Source organism: Trichosurus vulpecula, chromosome 6 (genome assembly GCF_011100635.1).
Source record: "Trichosurus vulpecula isolate mTriVul1 chromosome 6, mTriVul1.pri, whole genome shotgun sequence".
Taxonomy (NCBI): domain Eukaryota; kingdom Metazoa; phylum Chordata; class Mammalia; order Diprotodontia; family Phalangeridae; genus Trichosurus; species Trichosurus vulpecula.
The window spans coordinates 139,011,789-139,031,369 of record NC_050578.1 but is presented as its reverse complement, the minus strand read 5'-3'; the positions used below and the strand labels follow the sequence as shown (position 1 = coordinate 139,031,369).

At 43.1% G+C, this 19,581-nt stretch overlaps 1 protein-coding gene across 1 annotated transcript in view; it reads right to left on the bottom strand.

Moving 5' to 3' along the window:
- Window positions 1-4,997: 4,997 nt before the first annotated feature.
- The window catches only part of ANXA5 (annexin A5), a 53,756-nt gene continuing 39,172 nt past the window's right edge, over window positions 4,998-19,581 (bottom strand). The window contains exons 9-13 of the mRNA XM_036765422.1: window positions 11,658-11,751; window positions 9,637-9,732; window positions 7,660-7,718; window positions 5,986-6,108; window positions 4,998-5,417 (exon numbers count right to left, since the gene is read on the bottom strand). Coding sequence (XP_036621317.1) covers window positions 5,355-5,417; window positions 5,986-6,108; window positions 7,660-7,718; window positions 9,637-9,732; window positions 11,658-11,751 — 435 coding nt within the window. The 3' untranslated portion in view covers window positions 4,998-5,354. The remainder of the gene's footprint in view (window positions 5,418-5,985; window positions 6,109-7,659; window positions 7,719-9,636; window positions 9,733-11,657; window positions 11,752-19,581) is intronic.

Below are 19,581 nucleotides of genomic sequence, written 5' to 3'. Positions count from 1 at the left end.
TGGTCTTTGGAGAAATAAAAATAATTATCATGCAGAGGCAAAAGGGGCATAGGGAGTATGAGCAGATTAAAGGATGTCACCCTCCAAAGCCAAAATTCCCTTCGACTCCCACTATGCCAAGCTGTCTCTGGCTCAGTAACTAGGCTCTAGGGAGTTACTTGAGGCACATACAGGTAAATTAACACTTGCCCATATTAACTAATACGTTTCAGGAGATCTGAATCTAGGCCTCCTAGACAAATCCAGCCCTCTTTCTAGCACTGGAACCAGTGACTTCTTAAACTTTTTCTACTGGCAACCCCTTTAGCACCTCTTAAACTGTGGGCCTTGACCCAACAAGAAGCACTGAATAATGATTAAAATTCCCTCAATCCTTCAAAAATTAAATTAAAAAATTAAAAAATAAACAACACCATCAAGGAATCGCATGATAGGAAGAGATGTGTTGGTCAGGTGGCCAGGATAAGGCATGACCAGCATCCTCTAGTGGTACTCTCAAAATGTTATGAGAAAGTGAGGAAGGCCTCCAGTACATTGCGTGGGCCTCTTGTGGGGAACCTAATGGAGGGATATGGTCAATAGTTGCATAAGTATGGGGAGGCATGAATGGGTTGCTATCTGCACTGTTGGAGTGAACTTCCAGAACAATGAAATCCCAGATCTCTTTGGCTATTTGGCTATTGAATTTGATATTGTTAGGGATGACACACTGAGATTTCTTTGTATCTTGATTCTTTATCCAATACATTAATTTGGTGCTATCTACAAATGTGATAATCCTACCATTTGTGCTAGCAAACAAGTCATTGGTAAAATCTTCTAATAGCACAAGGCCAATTGTGGATCTGAATGGCTTTCCACTAGAGACTTCCCCTCCAAGCTGACATCAGGACATGGCTCACACCTCCTGGGATCTGGTCATTCCTTCAATCAATGCTGAGCACACTGTACTTTCCTATCATCTTGCCTAAAGTTCTTCATTTCCCAAGGATGATGATGGGCTTTGTAAAATGCTTTGCTGAATTCAGATAAATTATATCTACAGCATTCCCTGGGGTGATACAATGGAAAAAGAACTGTCTCTGAATTAGAGAACCTGTGTTCAAATCTCACCTTTGATGCTCAGTGTATAGTCTTGAGCAAATCACATAACCTCCCTTTGCCTCAGTTTCTTCATCTGTAATGTGGGGAAGATGGACTAGATAGCCTCAGAGATCCCTTTCCAGCTCTAAATCTATAATCGTATCAGTCTAGCAACCCTATCGAAAAAGGAAATGAGCTCTTCAAGAATCCATGGTGGTTCCTAATGGTGACCACTTTTGGTGGGGTAAGGAGCATAAATGGAAGCCAAACTCAACTGACCTAGAGTGTGTAGACTCTGCCCTCCGCCAGTCTTGTGGCATTTCAGTTTTGTATAGTCTCACATAGTGAGTTCTCCTTCCAGCCTCCAATGTTGCGGCCCTTAGTTTTTCAGTCATCGTTCCCCATTTGTATCTGCCCATTCTTTTGGTACCATAGGATGTAATTTATCTGGGAGCAGAGGAAGCAAACAATCTTCCACTCCCCACCCATCACCATCCTGAAACCCCTGCAAAAAGAGGGAGCATCCCTAACCTATGTCAGAAAGGAGACTTTCCCTAGAGAAAGCAGAAAATGAGAGGAGCCAGCTGGGGAACGCTCACTGCCACCACTCCAATTTTAACACAGATGTAAATGCCCACAGTCCCCCACCGCCCCCCTTCCTGGCTGGCTGTACAGAATATCTTTTAATAAATCTATCTTGGACATCTCTCTTCTGTATGGGTCTTCTCACTATTCTGCATGCTCAGCTACAAGATGATCGCTCATTTGGAGAGAACTTTGTCACCAAATTTAAGAGTTGAAATAGGTGAGAGAATCTGATCAAATCACCTCATTTCAAAACTCCTCGTGATCTCCCAGAGGCCTCATTTGCAATGTTGCAATGAATGGCCCTGATTTACTGTCCAGGCTTTTATTTGTTTTTAAAAATCTAAGTTGTTGATGAGTACCTTTTGAATCTGCCTAGTTGTCTTGGGATAGTTTCTCTTCTCCCTGGGCTTCTCATAGCCAAGCACGGACCAGCATTATTTACTGGGTTTCTCTTTCCACCATTAACAATAAGTTTTTGTCATTACTAGACAGCTGGGTGGAACAGTGGATAGAGTGCTAGGCCTAAAGTACAGAAGAAGTGAGTTCAAATCCAGTTTCAGACACAAAGCTTTATGACTCAGGGCAAGGCACTTAATCTCTATCTGCTTCAGTTTCTTCAACTATAAAATTGGGATAATAATATCATTTACCTTCCAGGATTGTTGTGAAGACCAAGTGAGATAATACTCACAAAGTATTTAGCACAGTGCCTAGAACATGAAAGGTGCCTAATAAATGCTTCTTTCCTTTTGTCTCATTTTCTTGCATAACTCAAAAACCTGTACTAGAAAAATCTATATTAGAAAGAAGGTTATTAAATTATGGAAGAAAATGAGACAAGATGTAGATTTTAAGGGGACACCAAAATTTGAATGAGGTGGAAGAAGAGCAGCCCACTGTTGTAATTTCTACACATCCTTGGAGGTGCGGGGAAAATGAGACATTAATGCACTGTCGAACTGATTCAATCATTCTGTAGAGCAGCTTGGAACTATGCCCAAAGGGCTATAAAACCAGGCATACCCTTTGGCCTAGCAATGCCACTACTAGGTATGCATCCCAAAAGAGATAAAAAGCAAAAAGGAAAAGGACTGATATGTACAAAAATATTTATAGCAGCTCTTTCCTGGGGGTAAAGAATTGGACATTGAGGGGATGCCCATAAATTGGGGAATGGCTGAACAAGTTGTGCCATGGGATTATGATGGAACATTATTGTACTGTAAGAAATGATGAGCAGGATGCTCTCAGAAAACCCTGGGAAGGCTCGCACGGGCTGATATGAATGTACTGTGTACAAAGCGACAGCAATATTATAAGATGATCAGCTGTGAATGACTTAGCTAGTCTCAGCAATACAGTGATCCAAGACAACTCTGAAGGACTTATGATGAAAAATGCTGTCCATCCCCAGACAAAGAACAGATGGTCTGAATATAGACGGAAGCATACTTTTTTAAACTTCATTTTTCTTGAGGTTTTTTTTGTCTATGTTTTCTTTCACAACATGACTATTATGGGTATGTTTGGAATGGAAGAAAAAAAATTTCTATACATCCTTTCACTATCTCCTCCTTCTATAAGGACTGCACAGAGGTAGAAGCAAAAGAGGTAGAAGAGAGGGAGGAAGAGAGGAAGAAATACCACCAAGCAAAAAGTGAAGCCTGAAAGACAGAAAACAGGAAGTTGGTAAGTAATGGAAAAGAACAGCATAATGGATAGAAGCTTGGACTTAGGAACTGGGAAGGTCTAAGGGAAAATCCCACTTGTGACATTCTAGCATATGACCACTGGACCGCTATGTCACCTTATTGAGGACTAGAAAATGAGGATAATATCCTTCATACTGACCTCATAGGGTCACTGGAAGGCTCAATATATAAACATCTAAAGTGCTTTGGAAATTATCAAGTGTGACCTTGGGGGAGCCACTTCAGGTCCCTCAGCCTCAGTTTCTCGATCTGTTAAAAGGAGGGGACTGGACTCAATGACCAACTCTGGCTCTAGAACTATAATCCTATGCAGTGCTATAGAAAAGGCTGCTGTTACTATTATTGCTACCATCATCATGATTGTTTATAGCACTTTGAGGTTTGTAAAAGTGCTTCACCTGTATCATATCATGTGAACCTCAAAACAATCCGATGAGACAGGCACTATAGGGATCCTTACCCCCGCTTTACAGAGAAGGAAACTGAGTCTCAAAGAAGGAAAGTGACATCTCCAAAGTCACACAGTGAGTATGTGTCAATGATGGAATTTGAACCCAAGTCTTTCCTGGCCCCAAGTCCCAAGTTCTTTCCATCGTTAGATGCTATTTCTCCAACAACAAAAATCTTACTCCTCTATGGAGAGGATCCCCTGCCCTTTTCTCTCAAAGACAAAAAGAAATGGGCTGCGGTGCAGGGAGGGGAAGAGTTAGTGGAGAGTTGAAAATGAATGAGAATTGAAGAGAGAAGATGGAGGTAAGGAGCCACCAATTTCAGCATAAAAGGTCCTAGGTTCTAATCCAGACAGTTACTTAAGACAGTTACCTCTGTGACCCTGGGCAAGCCCCTTCCTGTCTCTGAGCCTCCATTCTGGGTTGAATTTGGCATTTGAACTAGATGACCTCTGAGGGTCCTCCCAACTCCAGAGTGAAGACACTAGTCTATGTTTGCTCTTAAAGAGGGAACAGCTTTTTCATCACACTTCTAGCACCGTGAAGAATAACTTCCATGGCCAAATAACCTAGTTGTAAAGAAGGAAAAATCCTCCTCCATTCAAGGCCTTGACCCTTACTATGAAAGAGAATTATTCAGGATATCAGAGGATCAGAGAGTTTAAGACCTGGAAATGACCTTGGAAACTATTGTCCACCCTCTTCTTTTTTTTTTTTTTACAGATGAGGAAACTGAGGCATAGAGGCTAAGTGACTTCCCTAGGGTTACACATCTAGTGTCTGAGGTGAGATTTGAACCCAGACCAAGTTCAACCTATTCTCCCCTACATCACTGCAGGCAGAACTTTCTACCCAGACAACCCAATACCCATTTCCCCAATCACACCAACATTAACTTGACTTGTTTAAGATACCTATTGGTATCTTAAAAAAACACATTCTGCCAAGGAGTGATGGGCTTTGAGAGAGGAGATGTTTGATTTCCCTTAGACTTCTGACTGTGTCTTCCATCATGCAGCAGATTCCATTCAGACACAGAACAATTTGATTACTCACCTGTCCAGGAGTTTCTAATATTAAGGTTAAGTTTTCATTAAGGTAGCATGATTATTGATAGAACATGAATGAGGTTTTTTTTCATGTAAGAAAAAAACGTGAAAGCCAATACAATTTATTGTAACACAAATTTCCTTTTTAATCATACCATAATGTAATGATATAATATCCCGGAGCCAAGCTCTAAACTTAGTCCCTAAGGAGGAGTTTGAGGTGTTTTTTGCCCCTGAAGAGCGTTCTGTGATCCCACAGCCCATGAAGCCTGGAAGCTTCGACGTGGCAATCAGAAGAAGTCCAGCAATCACTTCTACAACATGCTTCCGCTTAGGGGTCAATCATTAGCATGCTAGTATGAATAAGGCAATACAGAAAGCATTAACATACTAAAATGAGGCTAGATGGGAAGCTAGCTGGAAGGCACCGGGAGGCAGGCACAGAGGAAGCCACTTTCTGCCGAGGGGCCAGATCAGTCATCCTCTCCACCACAGAGGAGTAACAGGGCTCTCTTATAGTCCCCAGACGTGTCATCCTGCAACCCAAAATCACATGGTGAGGCATGAGTCACAGGAAGAGAGGATCCCCCACACACACACACACAAGGGAAGAAAGGCAGTCATCTGATTTTCCCCCCAGACAAGCCATGTGTGTGACTCTCAAGTTAGGAATGCCATATGGGGTGTTTCCTCCCCAAATTAGTTATTTTTAACTTCTTGACTTCACCCCGTATGAGTAAGGCAGGATTCAAACATAGGTCTCTCAATCCCAGGTCCAAGGCTCTATCCCAATATGTCACGCAGCCTCTCGGCTCCTCAACCAAATGTTTAAATCCCCTAGAATTCTAAACTTTACACAGGCTTGAGTCTGAGAGCACAAGAACACCTCCTTCAACGAACCCTATTCCCATAACTTTGGGTGTTTGTGACAAATTTACTAACGTTTTGAAAACAGAATTTGAAGGAAGAGACCATAGGAATGTCACATGTGAGCTCGCCAGGGACCTTAAAGGTCGTCTACTCTAATCCATTCACTCTTACAAATCAGGAATCTGAGGCCCAGAGGGGAGAAGAGACATGGCCAAGGTCACAAGGTTCCATTACCTTAATCATGGAATAAAGAGAAGTTGCAAAGTTCTTTCTAAATTCTTTTCTGATGTTAAATAGGTCTTTTTCACTCCTGGAAACTATGACTCTTATGAGAGTGTGGTCATCAGTGCCAGCTCCCTTAAAAAAAAAAAAAAAGACAAATTACATACAAATCAAAAGATAGACAGGTTTTATGTATTAGTATATAGAAGGGTGGGGAAGAAAACTTGGAAAGACTCCTTAAAGTCCTAGCATTCATAATTCAAAGACATAATCACAAAGAGAAATATATAGCTAAAAGTCATTCTTTATTTCTTGTTTTCTAGGTAATATTTTTATGTAATGGGAAAAGATGCATTAAATTCAATCACAAAGCATTCTATCTCTAGAGAGAGCAAGTTCTGATTTATTATCAGGGAAAGTGAGACAAAGGCCTCCTGTTCTTTCAGTCTTCTCCACCCAGCCCAGCCCCAGTGATGAATAGATAGATCAGAGAAACAGGATGGGGAGAATTTGAAAGCATTTCCTCACCGTAGTGTCAGTCAGATCATTTGGGAAGAAGAGTACTGAGAATACCGGCTGGCCACAACCAGGTCAAAGGTGATAAGAACTAAGAATTGAAATGGGTTTATGACCACAAGTGAGCTGAGAGTTGGATGAGTATATCATAGGGTAAAATAGTTCAAAGAACAAATGTGATTTGAGTCTAGTCATCTGTCACCTTCTGGTGCAACCAGGCTGAGGGGATGTGCTGTTCCCAACTGGTAGGTGACAGAGCTACAGCACTTCCCTGCAGGGGAGAGGCTTACTAACCACAGCATCCTCCATACTTTGCATCCAAACTGTTATTCTACTTTGCTTTGAGATTTTAAAATCTCAAAAGAAAGAAAATGGAGTCAAGAGAATCCCCAGTACAGGCCTCATACACAAAAAAGTATTGTGGGTTTCAGGTCAGAAGATCTGCATTTTATAAGCAAGTCACTGCCCATCCTTAGCCACTGCTTTCCTCATTTACAAAAAAATGGAAGTTGGACTATGACTTCTAAGTTCTCTTCTAGTGCTAAAATTTCATGATTCTATAAATGGTATGATTATTGTCACCTTATTAATTAAGCAGTTTAGAATCTTTTTTTTCAGTCTTGGGAAATAACTTCATTCTTTTCATAAAGCCAAGTAATGAAGAAATTGAGATTAGCATTCGAGCACATTTTTTGGCATTTAAATCCAATTCAAATCTAAAGACATCAGAAATAAATCTGGTGACTTAAAGAGAAATAATTTAGCTACATATCTGAAATATAGAGAAACCTTAAAATCATGGAATTTAAAATTAGAAAGCTCCCTTAGAGATCTCCTAGCCCAGTGTCCTCATTTCACTGAAGAGGAAACTGAAGCAAAGAAAGATCACTGGAGCACAGGTTTAAGGTTGGAAAGATCTTACAAAGTTCTTGAGTCCAACTCCCTCCTTTTACAGAAGAAGAAACTGAGGCCCTTCTTCAAAATCACAGAGATAGTAAGTGACAAAACCAGGATTCCAAATCAAATCCCATATTCTTTCTACTATATCACATTGCCCTGGAACTGCATCTATACAAGCTTATTCTAATGAGATAAGTTTTAGCTAATGAGTTGAAATAGACCTGGAGAAAGATATTATAAAGAAAGATAAATCTTAGAGGATTCACATACCTTCATGGCATAGTAGAGCGTTTCAGCAAGGTAGGCAGGTACACTTCGGACAGACTTTACTGAAAAACAAATAAGCCACATTTTATTCATTCTAGTCCCTAAGTTGTTACAAAACAAAGGTCTGTGTCCAGTGGCTCCCTATCACCTCCAGGATCAAATAGAAAATCCTTTTTTTGGCATTTAGAGCCCTTTACCAACTCATCCATTCCTACTTTCCCAGTCATCTTCATATCACTCTCCTCCACAAACCTAACCAGCTGGCTGTTCCTTGAATATGACTCCATCCACCAACTCCATGCCAGGACACAGCCTGTCCCTCAAGCCTGGGAGGCTCTCTCTCCTCGCCTCAATTGCTAAATTGTTTTTTGACCCCATTTGAGATTTTCTTGGCAAAGACACTGGAGTGGTTTGCTATTTCCTTCTCCAGCTCATTTGACAGATGAGGAAACTGAGGCAAACAGGCTTAAGTGACTTTCCCAGGGTCACACAGCTAGTAAGTGTCTGATGCCAGCTTTGAACTTAGGAAGATGAGTCTTCCTGACTCCAGGCCCAGCACTATCCACTGCACCACCTAGCTGCCCCTCCTCACCTCTGCCACCTCTTAGAATCCCAGGCTTCTTTCAAGACTCAGCTCACACACCACCTTGTTTTCAGGAGGCCTTTCGTGGTCACCCCAGCTGCTGGAGCCTTCCCCCATTAAGGCTGCCTTCCCTTTGCTCTTTCTAAATCTTGCACATCCTTAGATAATTATATGCTGTCTCTCCCTCTTGAGGGCAGGGAGTGTACTACTCACCCTTTCTCTGTATCCTCAGTGCCTATCATATAAGTGCTTAATAAATGTCTGTTGATTGTTCAATTGACTGATCCTCCTAAAGCTAGCTAAAACTTTGGGTCTTGGCAGTGAACCTGCAAAATTCCCAGGAATCCTCTTAGAAGTCTCAGCTTGGTCTTGGCTCATGACTAAGTGATGCCAGGACCCATCATTGGCACTTCCCTGTGAATTCTGGGACCTAACTACAAGAGCTTGCAGAGTAGGAAAGCCAGGGAGAGACCAGGTTTCCTCAGGGTTTCCTTTGCAGCATCCTTCAATGGGGAAGGCAACCTGGAGACTCTGTGACTTTGTATAATAGAATGAGCAAGACTGAGTTTGAGAGGAAGAAGGATGGTACTGAAAACCGAAGATAATCAAGGAAGCCTTCTTACAGTAGGGAGTGACTGAACAGAGCCTTGAAGGATGAGCAGAGACCACATGACCGATCGTCTATTTGGAGCTGAGACATCAGAGGCCCCTGAGTCCAGCCCTCTCATTTCACAGCTAAGGAAACTGAGGCTCAGAAGGAGGTAACTTGCCCACTAATAAGTGCCTGAGATGGAATTCAGAGCAACATCTTCCGGACTCCAAGTCCAGAGCTCTTTCTGCTATGTCCCACTGAAGAGCAGAGGCGAAGATCGGGCCCAGCCCAGGAATTTTGTACTAATGGACAGTTATGAGGCAAGGATATGCGTGCTGTGCATTTTTTTCCCCAAAGAGCCAGTTATATAACTATATAAAATGAGCTGGAGAAGGAAATGGCAGACCACTCCAGTACCTTTGCCAAGAAAATCCCAAATGGGGTCACAAAGAGTGAGACACGACTGAAATGACTGAACAACTCCGCACCCCTGGTTATGAAGCATATGAAAAGCTCACTAAATGAGGGAAAAAGGGAGGAAACTTCCAGTTAGCCCAAAAAGGGACCAAGACAACAAAATGGTCTCAATCTCAGAACAAAATCTTGAATGAGAGCTCAAGTGTTGACTAAATTCCTGATCATGTTACTCACAGCTATTCATTTCTCTGAACAAAATATCTAGTGATTTTCTCCCATGATACCCTTGTTGTCAGTGCCTGGCACATAGGAAGTGCTTAATAAAAACTTGTTGATTGACAGAAAAATATTGCATAGCAACCACCAGAAATACTGTAAGATTACCTACCAATAGCAAGGAGCAACTGTTCCAGGTGACCCGATGTTTCCCGGTCAATGGTTTCTTCAATTTGAAATCCTGATATCGTCATGTATTTATCAAACACTGAAAAACAATGGAAGCTCTTGCTTTACTTAGGTAAATATTGGAGGCTGGCTTTTATATCGTGCTGTAAGGTTTGCAAAGTTATTTCCATAAGTTATCTCAAAAGAATGTGATGGGAAATTGTCAAGACTCCCTTCAGGAGGCTTTGGCTCCAGGCAGATCCTGGATCTCCCCCCCTGCCCCACCCCATCTTTCCAATGGTATTTTCCGTAAAAACCTGTTAAAGCACAATGTGATCCATGCCAGCAAAAAACCTTTTAATGACCCTCTGAGCGACTTCAAAAAAAAAAAAAAAAACTTGACAAGAGGAACTCTCGACAATGCCTCTACAGATAAGAAGTTAAATTTCAACTCATTAAACTAACCATAAGACCCTCCAAAAAAATTTTCTCTTTATACCAAAACAGATATAGATAGATAAATGATAGATAAGTATAGATAAATGATGGATTGATAGATGATATAGAGAGAGATAGAAAGATGATAGAGATAGATGACAGGTTGATATATGATAGAGATAGATGATATAGAGAGAGAAAGATGATAGAGATAGATGACGGGTTGATATATGATAGACATAGATAGATGATACAGATAGCTAAGATAGATGATAGAATGACAGATTGATGGATAAGACAGATGTTGATAGATATAAATGATAGAAATAGATAGATGGTAGACTGATAGATGATAGCAAGAGACAGACAAACAGGATGGATAGATAGATACATAGATAGATGGATGTGAAATCTCAAACCAACTCACCTAATCTTTGTCAGATCATATATTGAGTAAGGAGCACTTACGTACCTCATTCAGCACCTTTCTTGCTGTAAATAAGCCTGCCACTTTAACATTCCAGCCCACTCTGATGCAACACAGGATTATAGACATAGACCTCAAAGGGACCCCAAAGGCTCTCTATCCATCTCCCCATTTTACAGAAGAGGAAACAGAGGCCCAGAGAGATAAAATGACTTAGGATCGTAACATCAGAGATTTAGATTTGAAAGGGACCTTCGAGGCCATCTAGGCCAATGCCCTAATTTTTTACAAATGAGGAAACTGGGGCACAAAGAGGTTAAGTGAATTACCCAGAGTCACACAGCTAAGTATATGAGAAAGGATTTGAACCTAGATTCTCTTGATTCCAAGTCCAGCATTCTACCACTATGCCATACCACTTGTTAACATGGTGACAGTCGCTTAATCTCTGGGTGCCAATTTTCTCACCTGTAAAATGGGGACACCTACCCTATGCTCATAAAGGAGTTGTGAGAATGTCTGAAAATCATAAATTATTACTGATATTAAGCTTATTTTATAGATGAAGCAACTGATGCAAAAAGAGAGATTAAATGATTTTCCCTGCATCACAGAGCTAATAAATGTCAGGCCTGGCAAACGAACCTAGAGAAGACAAGTGATGTCATGAAAAAAGTGGATGAATTTGGGATGAGAGGTACTGGGTTCAAATTCTAGCTGTAGTACTTACAAGCTGGGTGGCCTGAAGAAAGCTGCTTCCTATCCATGGGACCCAGTTTCCTCATCTATAAAATGAGGGGGATTGGACCAGATGGGCTCTCAAGTCATTTCCGGCTCTAAATCTATGACCCTGAGATCCCACAAATCTTTGTGGACATGTAACCATCAGATTCGAAGTCCAGGACCTTGTCCATTGCTCACCCTCACCCCACCCAATCTCCATTCTCCCCACCCTGTGCATTTCCATCATATAAGAGACACAGTGAAAAGGAGTGATTTGAAAATCTTAAAAAAAAAAAAAAATTTTATTTTAGGTCACTTTAGCAAACCTAGAAATACAGTGATACTGAGTCAATTCTTTAAAACATTTCACCTCTACAGTGAGTCAAGCCCTTTGAAAACTGTGAGAAGTCTTTCACTCTCCTCCTTCCTTGACTTACCCCTTCTTAAGTGAGACACGTTGCGCGTTCCCAGAATGGTGATGAACTTTTCTTCGTCCGTCCCCCATTTCAGCTCCCCAGCTTGGAACAGGTCCTGTGACAGTTTCAACAAACAAAAGCCCATTATTTCAGTCCTCACACGTGAGGGCTTCTTTTAGAATGTGGTTCTTTTAAAAGACTTACCAATTCTATTATGTCAATTCATCTTTACTTCATTATGCTATAAGAAATGACCAAAAGGACTATTTCAGAGAAACCTAAGGAAGATCCAAATGAACTGATGCAGGGTGAAGCGAGAAGCCCCAGGAGCACAACCTTTACAACAACAGCAACATCCCAAAGACAAACACCTTTGAAAGACTTAAGAATTCTATTCAATGCAATGACCAACCGCGAGCCTAGAGAACTAATGATGAGGCAGGCTACATACCTCCTGACAGAGAGGTGATGGACTTAAGATAAAGAAATAACATTTTTGGACACTGCCAATGTGGGGTTTAATTTTGAAGTGGCTAGGTGTCGCAGTGAATAGAATGCCAGGGCTGGAGGCAGGAAGACCTGAGTATGAATCTGGCCTCAGTCATTTACCATGTGACCCTAGGCAAGTTGCCTCCATTTCCTCATCTGCAAAATGGGGATAATAACAGCACCTACCTCCCAAGGGTTGCTGTAAGAATCGAGTGAAACAATAATAATAAAGACCTTAGACAGTGGCACATAGTAGGCACTAAATAAATGGTAGCTATTATTTATCACAATGGTTTGGGGAGGTTTTTTTGGGGGGGTGGGGATAAGGAGTTGAAGGCATCAAGAGAGAAGAGGTTTGGAACAGTCCCAGTGGAGAATGGGACAGTAAACTGATTCAAGAAAAACAGAAAGATTGCCTTGCAGCAGTGAGGACTCAGGGGAGATTACATAACATAAATTGGCAGGAGACCTAGTCAGAACAATCGCATGACTTCCTTCAGATCCATTCAGCTACTCGACACTTAGAGGCAGATGGTGACAGTAGGCCAGTGTTGAGATTTGACAATGGAGAAGCAGGGATAGGGGTCAAAGGACGGTCAAAAGGGGAAAGAGATTTGGGAGCAGGCAACCATGAAGAGTTGAACGGTTAACTAGACAGTAGAGATTGGGGAGGGAGGAAAATCAAACCAGAGCAGAGTGCCAGCAAGTCAATAAACACTTATTAAGTGCCTACTGTGCTAAGTGATAGGGATACAAAGGTGAATGACAATTCTTTTTCTCCAGGAGCTCACAGTCTAATGAGGGAGACACCATGCAAGTAACTATGTAAAACAAGCTACAGATGGGATAAATTTGAGATGATCAACAGAGAGAAGACACCAGAATTGGGAAAGGCTTCCCACTTTAGGATTTTAGGGACTTCAAGAAAGTCAGAAGGAGGGAGAGAATACCAGCTATGGGGGTGTATTGGTAATTAAGGAGGGCTTTTAGTACTTATTCAATCAAGTGCCCTTGAAGAGTTTGGCCTTTGTTTCCTTGATTACATTAGAAGTCCTTGATGACCTCCTTGCCTCAAGGGAAAGCCTAATTTACATGGGTTTGAGTGACATGTTTGTGACATCAGAGGCTTTTAGACCATGTGGGTTTAAGTCCCATTTTTGTGACGCTTTTAGGTCACATGGGTGAGTTGCATGTGTGACTCACCTTTGACCCAGAACAAGATATATAAACCTAGAGGTTGGTGTTCTCGCTTGGGGCTCTGAGCCACAGGAGGAGTGGTGCAAGACTCTGGGCCAGCCATTGTTATGAGCTCCCTGGCTTGTGAACCCAGATGTTGATGGTTTCTTGGTAACTATGAATTGTGATCTGGTCTGTTTATATTGTGCATGTTTATAACTTGTTTGGATTTGCTCTGAAGTTCAGGGTACTGGCTTTTCCTCCTGAACTAAGTGAGTTCATATGTATATATTGGATTAAAGTAAGATTGTTAACCCCTTAACATTACTTTCCTTAGTAAAGCAGATCCAAAGAACCTGTGCTGGCAGTGTTCTTGTTGTTGGGTCTTTCACCCCCACAGCAGCTGCTAGTTGAATTGCTGCAACAGGGGGACAGCCAGACGAAAATGTCTGGAGATGGGAAATGGAGTGTCTCATGCAAGAAGAGCAGTATCACTGGATGACAGAGAGGATGGAAGGAAAAAGTACTGAGGGGTGGAGGGACAAGAGTTGCTGAGGCTGATTTGGTTTAAAAGGTGTAAGGGATAGGGAGGGAAGGCACAATAAGAATATTGTGATCAGATAAGGGAACTTCAGAGGTGGTTGATTGTGTTGTTTTAAACATGGAAGTGATTTCTATTGGCTCCTAGGTGTAATAGGAGACCAATGAAGCAGCTACATGGTGCAGTGGATAGAGCTCATGGCTTGGAGTCAAGAAGACTTGAGTCCAAATCCAGCCTCAGATATATACTAGCTGGGTGATCCCAGGCAAGTCACTTAAACTGTTTGCCTCAGTTTCCTCATCTGTAAAATGAGTGGATGGGCCTGATGGCCTCTGACGTCCCTTCTAGTTACAAATCTATGTTGCAGTGGACAGAGCACCTGGCTTGGAGTCGGGAGTATCTGAGTTCAAATCTGGCCAGCTGCGTGACCCTAGGCAAATCACTGGCCTCCAAAAAAAAAAATATATGATGCTATAGACAAACCAAGCTAAGAATGTTGGGACCTGCCTCTGCTTAGGCTATAAGGCTGAGACCTAGAAAGGGAAAAGTCCTTGAGGTCCAGGCCTCTCTCACTTGCAAGGGGCTAGTCTTCTGAAATCCCAGGCTCTCCTTTTCTCAGTCTCAGTTCCCTCGAGACCCGTGAAAGGGAGTGAAGTCATTTCCTGAAGTTCATGTAAAGAACAGCTCCAGTGCCAACTATGACTTATTGCTTCCCCTTTCCCTCCCCTCAGCCATTAGTAGCCTTAAAGATATTTTGTACATAATTTGTCTTGGTGTCTTTGTATCCTAGGACAAGTGCTTAAGAAAGTAAGTAGAGTTCAAATGAATTCCCAGTGGGAGCTGACCAGCTTTCTAAGCTTGGCTGTGGTTCCACTCTGGGGCCTGGCAGCTCATTCCTCTGGAATAGCAGTAATAGTCTCCACCCTGCTCAGCCAAGCCTCTGGAAGAATCAGGACTTTATAACAAGACCACAGAATTTTTTTCAAGTTACTAGAGTGGAGGCAGGAAGACCTGAGTTCAAATCCAGCCTCAAACACTTACTAGCTGTGTCACCCTAGGCAAGTCACTTAACCCAGTTTGCCTCAGTTTCTTCATCTGTAAAATAAGCTAGAGAAGGAAATGGCAAAGCACTCCAGTATCTTTGCTAAGAAAACCCAAAATAGGTCACAGTCAGTCATGACTGAAATGACTAAACATCCAAATATTTAATAATTTAGTAGCAGTCTCTTTTCTCTGTCCTTTCCACAAAGACAGTCAAACATTCACATGGATTCAGACCCAAGACAAGTCCAGGCAGATAAACAGCCCTCATCACCTCACGCTCAGCCAATAGCAGCTTAGCTTGATGCTGAATGTTAGCTGCTATTATTATTATTAAGTAACTTGCCCAAGTCACTCAGCACCAAGTGGCAGGGGTGGGGTCTGAGCCCTACAAGGCCCCTATCAACTTGCTTCATGCAGCCTTAGTTCAGAGTTAGGTGGAGCAATGGATAGAGTACTAAGCTTAGAGTCAGGAAGACCTGAGTTCAAACCCAGTTTCAGACACCTACTAGTTGGGTGACCCTGGGCAAGTCACTTAACCTCTGCTGCCTCAGTTTCCTCAAGTGTAAAATGGGATCATAATAGCCCCTGCCTCCCAGGATTGCACCGTGTCTGGCACAAGAGGGTATTTAATAAATTCTGGTGTCCTTCCTCTGGTTAGTCTCACTCTGTGAATGGCCAGAATCTTAGTATATGGAGTAGAAAGAGAGCTTAAAGGCAATGGGGTAGTGAGTCTTTCAGCAATTGATTCTTCTTCCCATCTCTCCCAAGGGCAGCTAGGTGGCACCACAATGGCTAGAATTTCAGACCTGGAGTCAGGAAGACTCATCTTCCTGAGTTCAAATCCAGCCTCAGGTACTTACTAGCTGTGTGACCTTGGACAAGTCACTTAATCCCATTTGCCTGAGTTTCCTCATCTGTAAAACGAGCTGGAGAAAGCAACGGCAAACTACTCTACCATCTCTGTCAAGAAAACCCCAAACAGGGTCAAGAAGAGTTAGACGCGGCTGGAATGACTAAACAACAACCACCCCTCTCTCCCAGTTGATATAGTTGCAAAAAGCAAAGGCCAGATAATAGAAATATGCAAATAGGAGGTTGGACTAAGTGTAAAAATGCCCCCTGTGCCCTGTGTGCCCCTAAAGCTATCCAAAAACAGGATGTGTTACATCATGGGAGAGAGCAAGTTCTCTGTCACCAAAGGTCTTCAAGCAATGTGGAGTTAAGAATCTGACTCTGGTAGGGATTGGGCCAGACACCTGAGGTCCTTCCAAATCTAAGTTTGACTATTTAGTTTCAGTGTAAAAATAACCTTTCTAAATATTGTTGTCGCTCACTCACTTTCAGTCATGTCTGAATCCCTCATTTTACAGGTGAGGAAAAGCATCTCAGCCTTGGTCACACCATTAGTGTCAGAGGCTGGATTTGAACTCAGGTCCTTTGATTCCAACGCCAGTGATCTTTTCCTCATATTGTTCTGCTCCCTTAGTGAACACAAGTAACTGGGCAGAATGTGAATGAAAATTCACGGGAAAGCAGGAAGCCCCAGTCAGCTGTCCTGTTCTAACACTGGGGCCAGCAAGCCCAGGTCTAGGCTTACACGGACCAGATTCAGGCTGGGGTGCGTTCTCCAAATCCCTCTTTGGCTTCTGCCCCAGTCTCAGATTCTATGGGGGAACCCTAAGTGTGGGGACAAGTTTCAGATTTGTTCCTCCACCCCAACACTCAGCCCTCTAGTTCCTCGGCCCTAGCTCCAGCTGGGGCCAGGAATTCCAGGAATGCCATTTCCTTTCACAAGGCCAGCTTCAGGAATTCCTCTGCTGGGTGGTTCTGGCTGCAGCACTCTTTCCTCTCTGCCTCACCCTGCCCCAGCCATTCCCTCATCAGAGGTGGCTATTTCTGGGGCCAAGAGGCTGCCTACTGGGGCTGGGGAAATAAGCAAGGCCCTCTTCTTCCTGTGCCTGGTGCCAGGTACCCAAGCCCTCTCTGGCTGGAGCCTGCTCACAGCCTCCAGCTCAGATCTGTAACACGTCTGGCTTGTCTGTAATTGTTCTGGCCAGCCGTCCATTCACACCCCACCTTAGCTGGACCAGAGGACACCATTGTTTAGCAAAAACAATCAAACCATGGGTTTTTAAACCATGTCAATCCACAGTATTAACCTACCTAGGGCAGCCTGTGCCTGCCCTAGTGGCAGCAAATCTAGGTCTACAACCTATGTCTGATCCTGATGGCCTGGGTGACTTCCCCTGTAAACTAATGGAGTCCATGGTGTTTGGAATTCTCAAGTGTGCCACCTCTTCCATGAGACCTTCTCTGATAGCTCCTCCCTATCCCCATTAGCACTTTCTCCATCTTTTGTACCCTTACTTTGCATCGTACTTCAGTTTTGTCTTAGTTTGTATATACTTTGTGCTTATTGTCTGTTCAAACATTGTATTCTCCCAGTAGAATATACACTCACTGAGGGCAGACCCTCTTCTGATTCTGTCTTCGTATCTTCAGCACCCTAGACACATCACAAACATCAGTTAAGTTAAACTGCATCTAGGGTCCCCTCCTGGCTCCCATCCTCAGGTGCTATGGGTCTCTGACCCCTTGAGGAGCAAAGCCTGTACAAATCCATGTTTCTAGTCAGGGGTTCTTCACCTGGGCTCCACGAACTTCAAAAAAAACCACTTTTGATCACTGTATTTCAATCTAATTGTTTTCCTTTGGGATCTTTTTGCATGAATTTAAAAACATTATTCTGAGAAGGGTTTGTAGGTTTCTCCAGGCTGTGGAAGGGATCTCTGAGGATTAGACTGTTGAGCCCTCACAGCTGCTGGGTTAGCTAGGAGCCCGGTGGCTCCGCTCCTCCCTGGCTAGGGTGCCTCACTAGTTCCCACCCTCCCAGGCTTAGCTGTAGAAGCTCTGGCAAGGTCTCAAAAGTGACTGCCAGAGGAGGCAGCTGTGGGCATGTCCCTGGGAAGTGACTAAGGCCCACGTTGCCCCCAGTGAGGCCCACGTTAGAAAAGGCAGGCTGGATTTTCCAGTGTAATCTGAGATGAAAATAGCCCACTCCTGCAACATGGGATTCGGGGGTGTGGGGTTTTCATGGCATTTTCAGTCTGTTTTCATTGCTTTGACTCCACATGAACACCTGAAGAGTCTCACTTAGAGCAGTGATGAAACGTCCAAGCCCTGAAAACTCCCTAATCTCATCCCGACCTTGCCCAGGCTCTCACTGATGGGCAGAGTGTGTAGAACGTGTGGCATGTCTTGGGCTGCTTTCGATGGGTCATTCAGACACTCATCCAATGAAGTGTTTGCTTTGAATGCCAAAGGAATCGGTGACTTAAAAGAAGGAATGCATTTCCTTGGGTGGTACCAAGGAGGCAGCTGGAATGCACTCACTGATTGGAGTCCCAAGGTTCTTTCAGTGAACATAAATCTCAGAGGCATAAAAGATCCTTTCACAAGTTTGAAAAAAAAAAAGCTTTCTCCCCCACTGAGAAGAGGAGTAACATTTTACTAATCTGGCGATTTGACAGACTTCATAGGATCAGAGCTTTAGAATTGGGGGGGTGGGGGCAGGGTCCACCATCTGTTCCTACCTGCTCATTTCATGGATGAGAAAACTGAGGTCCAGGGAGAAAGGACTTGAGACCCACATCTAGAGCTGAAAAAGACCTCAGAGACTTACAGAGACTGAGGGTCAAAGAGGAGAAGTGATTTAGCAGCACTTAAGTTCTAGAGCTGAAAAGGACCACAGAGGCCATCTAGCTTATCCCTCCAATTTTTTTCTAAAGACTCGGCAAGATCTTGGACACTCACTGGCTGTGTGACCTGGGCAAGTCTCTTAAACTCTATTTGTCTCAGTCTCCTCATCTGTAAAATGGGCATCTATATAATAGCCCTATCTCCCAGGGTTGTTGTAAGGACCAAATGAGAAAATAATTGTAAGGTCCTTAGCACTCTGCATGGCACTTAGTAAACACTGTACAAATGGTAGTTATTATTAAAGTGCTAGCACAGGACTTGGTACATAATAAGCACTTAGAAGCCCTTTCTCTCCTTCTTTCTCTTTTTCCTTTCTTCCTTCCCTTATTCCTTCCTGCCTGCCTCCCTGCCTTCTTTCCTTCCAGGGCTCAGCTTCCTTATCTGTAAAATAAGTGTTGGCTCCAATGACCCGTAAGGGTCCGAGCAGCCCTAAATCAATGATCCTACGAAGTCTAAATCAATGAGCCAACAATCCGCTGGTTAGTCTGTTGCCCTCTCGACACACAAGCCGTACACGTTGACAGTCTCAAAGCTTCTCTCCATGCCATTCCTGCCTTACTTAATTTCCCCCATGGAGTAAATTAGATGTTTTGTTGCCACAGGTCTATGCTCTAACTTCTAAGTGGTCTGTCATTAAGACTATTTTTGTAGCCGGATATTTCACACACTGGGTCCCTCGTCATTAACTTTCTGTTTCAATTTACCTGCCAGTAAACAAGCAGCCAGCCAAGCACTATAGTGGATAGAGCACCAGGTCTGGAGTCAGGAAGATCTGTGTTCAAATCTGGTCTCAGACCTTTACTAAGTGTGTTACCCTGGGCAAGTCACTTAACCCCTGTTTGCCTCAGTTCTTCATCTGTAAAATGGGGACACACCAGAGAAGGAAATGGCAAACCATTCCAGTAGCTTCACAAAGAAGAGTTGGACATGACTGAA